Genomic DNA, 6,655 nt, shown 5'->3' with positions numbered 1-6,655 from the left:
AAAAAGAGGTGAACCTTGCTCGCCATTTTTGCAAATATTTTATTAAAGTGTTTTTTATAATATGTTTTATTAAAATACTTGGATGTATAAACAAAAGTAAAAAAGAAACAAGAAAAACCGAGGTTGTGGCCTCCAACATACCTGGGCCGACCCATCTCGCGCTGCCTTTGACGCGAGGGTTCCCTATTTCTCGCTAAAAACGAGACACTAGGGCAGGGACCTCCTATACGCCGCATATTGCGGCAAAATGGAGCGCGCGCCGCACAGGGGGGTCGACGACTGGGCCGACCGAGTACAACCGAAGTTGAACGCAATACAACACGACGCAAAACCCCCGAGAAAAAGAGGTGCCTGTGGGACTCGAACACGCGATAAGGCACTTTAACCTGCATCCAGCTAGCCACTAGAGCTCATGACGGCATTTAACAAATGCTTAGAACACACGTTTAAGAACAGATAATGGAGTCGGATGGTCTAAAAAAAGACAATGGAAGCAGATTTGAAACATTTATTCATTTTTTCCACTATTTCTTGGAAATTATGAACAATTTTGAGGTTCCTATTTTTGCAAAGGAAAATATTTATTTTCAACTTGACCAAAATTTATAATTTTTGAACATATTTCAAAAAACATAAAGCAACCGTGAACAATTTTAAAAGTCCTGAACATTATTTACAAACGGCAAACACTTTTTGACAATTGGGAAGATTTTTTCAAAACATGAACAAATTTAGAAACACCAAACACTTTTTTAGGAAAAAGGAAAAAAAACATAACACGAACAAAAAATTAACAACGTGAACAAATTTTGAAATCCGAACATTTTTCAAAAAATAAAACAAAAATTAAGTTTTTGTATATACGAACTTTTTTTAAATTATGAAAATTGTTTTGAAAACATGAACATTTTTCTGAAATTTGTGAACAGTTTTTGAGAATGGGGACATTTTTTGAATCCCGAACACTTTATCAAATGAAAAAGGGAACATTTTTAAATTCCGAACAAATTATTAAAACCATGAACATTTTTTGAATTTGTGAAGAAAATTTGAAAAACAGGAACATTTTTTGGAAATTCTGAACAAATTTTTTGAAACCGGGAACTTTTTTTGAATTTCTATTTTTTTAAAAAAGAATATTTTTTGAATTTGTGAACAAAATCTGAAATATAAGAATATTTTTTGAAATTTGAATTTTTTTGTAAATAAACTTGAAAAGGAAAAAAAGGAAAACAAAAAAGAAACAGAAAAAAGAAAACAAAAACGAAAAAGAAGAGAAATAGAAAAAAGGAAAACAAAAAAGAAAAAGCCGGTTCAGGAACCTTCTAGAAGGTTCCTAAAACCAGAAAAACCCGGCTGGAAACATTATAGAAGGTTCACATAAACCGGTGTGTGCTGAAATGCTAAAACGGGCCGGCCCACTCGGCCGCTCGCTCGCACCTTCCCTGTGCGAAGCGGACGAGACTTGTCTGCTCCCCACGCGTGCGCCCATCCATGCTCCCATGTATGTGGCTTGATTTGATTGGAACAAAATAAAACCCGGCCCCACCTTCTTAAAATCAAAAGGGAAGATGATTAAATTAGAAAGGAAAAAAAACAGCCATAAAATAAAGTGGGAGCACGGATGAAAACATGAGAAGAGAGCAGACAAGCCGGATCCGTGTGAAGTGGCGACAGCTTGCCGCAACGAGCGGGGAGTGGGATTTTCCATTGGGGCATCCCACATCTGAACCGAACCTAACTTGGAAAGGCCTAACTAACTACACAATGGGTACTGCTCGGAAAAAACAAACCAGAAACTAACTACAGAATGGGTGAGTTTATTGGGATGGCCCAGAATTGCAAGCCAAACCAGTATTTTATAAGTTTTTTTCTTTGCTACGAGCAAATAGCATTTTCTAAGGTTCCCTATGTCTCGCTTAGGCGGCCCAGATCTGAACCGAGCCTAACTAACTACACAATATACAACTCAAAAAAAACTACACAATATACACAATTTTTTTTCAAATGCTTAATTAACATTTTTTAGGTACAAGATTAACATTTTTTAATACATCATCAGCATTTTTATACACGTTTACCATTTTTAAATTCTTGATTGACATTTTTGAAATACATGATTACCCATTTTGTAATATGTAGTAAACGTTTTTTATATACATATTTAACATTTTTAATGCTTGATTAACATTTTTCAAATGCAAGATAATATTTTTCTAATACATATTCAACAAATTTTTTATACACATTTAACAATATTTAAATAATTGATTAAGATATTCAAATTATTGTTAATATAGTTTAAAATGCTTGATTAACATTTTAAAGTACATGATCAACTATTTTCTCACATATTGTATATTTTTTGTATACACAAGAAATATTTTATCAATACACATTTGACATTTTTCAAAACCTTGGTTACCATTTTTTCCAAATGTTTTGTGTAAAATGTTTTTGTAATATATTTTGTTTAGAATATTTGGAAGTATAAAAAAACGAGGTTGTGGCCTCCAGCGCACCTAGGCCTGCCTATCTCGTGCTGCCTTTGACGCGAGGGTTCGTTACGTCTCTCTATAAAGGAGACATAACTTGGAAAGGCCTTACTAACTACACGATAGGTACTGCTAATAAAACAAAAACTAACTGCAGAATGGGTGAGTTTATTGGGATGGCCCAGAATTGCAAGCCAAACCAGTATTTTCTAAAAAAAAATTATTTGCTACGAGCAAATAGCATTTTCTAAGGTTTCCCATGTCTCGCTTAGGCGCCTCAGATCTGAACCGAGCCTAACTTGGAGGCCTAACTAACTACACAATGGGGACTGCTAAAAAAACAAAAACAACACATAACTATACAATGGGTGAGTTTATTGAGATGGCCAAAAATTGCAAGCCAGACCAGTATTTTCTAAGTTTTGTTTTTTCTGCTATGAGCAAATAGCATTTTCTAAGGTTTGCCAATTATATCATGACAAAAAGAGCATAAACACTATTGACAACGATACATGGAGGAAAGATGCCATGGAAAAAAAGGCATAAACACCATTGACAAACGATACATGGGAAAGATGCCAAGATCTGGTAGCCCACATCCACCTGCTATCACAAGTCTCACTCTCACCTGGCTCTGCAAAATCTTGCCAAACATGTCCATGGACCACCCTAAAAAGTTGAAAATGATTGCAATAATGTGCGACCCCATAAACTTCTTCCCACAAACAGCAGGAAGCGACAAGGGGCATGAAAATTGCTTTAAAAGAAAAAAAACGGGCATGAAATGGCATCAGCCACCACTGTAGCTGTATGGCCTTAATTAGTTGTGAACTGTGATCCTTGCACATGAGAAAATTTACATCTCGAGTTTTTTTAAACACAGTACAAACGCAAGCGCTCATACATATACGCATACACTCACCCTTATAAAGGTACACACGCACACCCCACCCCTATGAACAACTCCGAGAAGTCAGCGTAGGCGTCAGGAACGTTTCCTCCCACTGAAAGCGCATTTGCCGAAAATCCTAAAATAAATTCAGGAATAATGCGAGCATCAGGATTTGAACTCTGGTGGACTAAAGATACCAGTGTCCCTCTAACCATCCAACCACAAGTTGGTTCGTATCTCGAGTTTTTTTTTTTGTTATATGTGGCAAGAAGTCTTTATCTGCTCTCCATGTCACACCAGGCTATAACACTCTTGTCCATCTCAAGCATCTTCTGCATTCCACCACAATGTTGAACTCTCACCTGTGATTAATTTGTTTTGAAACATAGGTGAAAGATTTGTCTCATCGATTAATTAAGAAGAAGAGAATCATCCAGTTAATTAATGAAAATCGGGCGAAAACCGACACTTGTGATCAGTTTTGCCTCTTATGTCTTGGCAGAAAGGCTATGTAGAGTTGTATTATCACCTATTTTTACTATCTTTTCTTTTACTTCTAATAGGTACGTTTCCCTTTCTCATATTTTCAGTTTTCATCATTTTCTTCCTTTGCAAGCTTTCGCATGTCATGTTATTTATCCATGGTTTAGTAAAAAGTTGGTTTCCATCATCTGATAGATCTACTTCGTCAACTTAGAAAAAAATTATTTATGCAAACACAAGGACTAAAATATTATTAAAAGTTGGACTTTTGTATATAGAAATATTATTATTCAGGTAATTAGTTACAAGATTTATTTACTCTCAAATGGATGTCGATCGCAACATACATTTCATCTGAACTGCTAGCTGCAGACATTGGTGTATGTACCAACGACCACTATACCACAAAAAAACCACACACAGCAACTTGAGTTGCCCCAATTCGCCTCGGTCCGCCGCGTCAAAACCGTGGCCGCGATCATTTTTAAGGCTCAAGAACACCCGGCCAGCAGTGCGCGCGCAACATCAACATGCATGACAACATGGATGGATCATGGATGCTACAAGGCGGTCGGCGTTGCCGTCGGCTCCACGGAGCGGATGGCCTCCCGGATCTCTCGCTGGACGGTGGCGCGGGACGGCGCGACGATCATGTCGTCCCAGATGGAGCGGGAGCCGCAGGTGGTGGCGCCGCCGGGGTAGAGGTCGTGCAGGGAGGTGGCGCCCTCGTTGAGGTTGCTCACCTTGTCCAGGCAGTCGATCTCGCGCGGCTCCACCAGCAGGCTGCCGTTGATGTCGCCCTTCCACGCGATCAGCTAAGACAAGAAATTCGTGCCCAGCTGATTAACAACTAGCTGAGTACGTAGAAATTAAGATGAACTTAGATTGTCCTGAGTACGTAGTTGATCAGTAATAAAAGTGAGAACCTGTGGAGAGCCCAAGGAGTTGGAGCTGTAGAGCTTGGCCCCGTCCACAAGCTGGCAGTACTTCTGGAACGCCGCCGCGAATCTCTTGTGCGACGTGAGCTGCGAGTTCACCCTCACCGCCCTCCCCGTCATGATCGCTCTCCTGCAATGCAGAGAACATCAGAACAAGCATCTCACTCACTGTCAACACTTGCGCACACACGCCCACACACACAATCAAACGACGCGGATAAAAAGGTGACGGTGTGGTACCTGATCCCTCTGGCGACGGCGAGGTAGGCGTCGCAGACGACGCCGACGACCTCGATCCGGTACGGTTTCCGGTCCCTGTTGGCGGCGACAAAGTCCTGGTCGTTGGGGACGGGCTCCCAGTAGTTCTCGGTGATGGTGCCGTCCTCGTCCACCTTGTAGCCCACGCCCATGCGGTGGCGCTGGGAGTGCACGGCCCGGGCCATGGCGATGGTCTGCTCCACGAAGGGCTCCCAGGAGAGCGTGCCGTCCAGGATCACGTCGCGCCCCTCGTTCAGCGCCGTCACCAGCAGCGACGACGCCGCGTCCGTCGACGACTTGTGCACCTGTTGTGTTACACCCAGCGTGTTAGCACACGCACCTATGAAATGAAATGAAATGAAACGAAACGGTTGATCATCACGCTCCACAATCAATGATGTGCTATACTCGGCTTGGCCATGTCCAAACCCACTAGCAGCTGTGTTGACTCGTGGACCCAGTAGCTGCTGTATTGACAATTTTAAAATGCCGAATAATTTTTGAAAACGCAATTTCCAAATAAAATAAAAATGTGAAAATTTTACTATGATTATATCATTTTTAGAATTGTTTTTGAAAAACCTGAACAATTTCTAAAAGCTCGAACAAATTTTAAAATCACAGACAATTTTTACATATGAGAATAAAATTTGATAATTCCAATTTTTTAAGAATATGATTAATTTTTTAAACATAAACAATTTTGAAAATGGCAAGATTTCTTAAAACTCCTAACAACATTTGGGAAAAGGCAATTTTTTCGATATGTGAACATCTTTTTGTAAAAGGAAACTTTGAACAAAATTTGAAAACAATAACATTTTTACAAATTTGAGAACGTTTCTTGAAAACGCAAACATTTTTATGAAATAAAAAATTTGAATGTTTTAAAAAAGAAGTAGAAAATAGAAAAGAAAAAAACAAAGACAAAAACAAAAAGGAAAAAGAAAAAATGAGCGATAAAACCCAAAACACATTAAAGAAAAAACTGTAGAAAGAAAGGATAACTATAGAAAAGGGAAAAAAATCCAAAATGGAGGAAGGTTCTAGAAGGTTCCCAAAACTGGTTTAAATAGTGCACTACGCTATGGTAAAAATGGGCTTACCCACCCCAAAGCGCTTGCCTCCCTCGTAGCGTGCGTCTAGCCGATAGTCTGCCGGAACGAGTGGCAGATAGGACTTCCCCTAGAACTACGCGCTCGGACCCACATCAAGCCGCCATATTTCCCCAACATTCAAATTAACATTCAAATTAACTACGAGCAGACTAAGGCATAGCCTAGTGGTGGGAAGGGGCTGATGCCTTCCCACCCACCCAGGTTCAAGGCTTGGTACTTGCAATTTGGGTTTGTTGCACCAATTATGCTGTAGGGGGTTCCCTTACAATCTTTCTATCAAAAAAAAAACATTCAAATTAACGAAATAATTTTCCCTAGAGAAAATGGAGGATGATATAAAAAAGGAAAAATGGAGGAAGGTTCTCCAAAAAAAGGGGAAATGGGGGGAGATTCTCTTAAAAGAAGGGGAAATGAGGGAAGGTTCTCTCAGAAGAAGGGAAAATGGGGGAAATTCTCAGAGGAGGGGGAGGG

The 6,655-nt window shown here is 39.8% G+C and overlaps 1 protein-coding gene across 1 annotated transcript in view; it reads right to left on the bottom strand.

Annotated features, from left to right (window-relative positions):
- Positions 1-4,120: 4,120 nt before the first annotated feature.
- Positions 4,121-6,655, bottom strand: part of LOC123086924 (calmodulin calcium-dependent NAD kinase) — a 9,124-nt gene continuing 6,589 nt past the window's right edge. The window contains exons 7-9 of the mRNA XM_044508779.1: positions 5,049-5,371; positions 4,797-4,938; positions 4,121-4,685 (exon numbers count right to left, since the gene is read on the bottom strand). Of these exons, the coding sequence (XP_044364714.1) occupies positions 4,431-4,685; positions 4,797-4,938; positions 5,049-5,371 (720 nt within the window). The 3' untranslated portion in view covers positions 4,121-4,430. The remainder of the gene's footprint in view (positions 4,686-4,796; positions 4,939-5,048; positions 5,372-6,655) is intronic.

This window comes from Triticum aestivum, chromosome 4A (assembly GCF_018294505.1).
Source record: "Triticum aestivum cultivar Chinese Spring chromosome 4A, IWGSC CS RefSeq v2.1, whole genome shotgun sequence".
Taxonomy (NCBI): Eukaryota; Viridiplantae; Streptophyta; class Magnoliopsida; order Poales; family Poaceae; genus Triticum; species Triticum aestivum.
The sequence above is the reverse complement of the archived record's forward strand: the minus strand, read 5'-3'. Positions and strand labels throughout refer to the sequence as shown.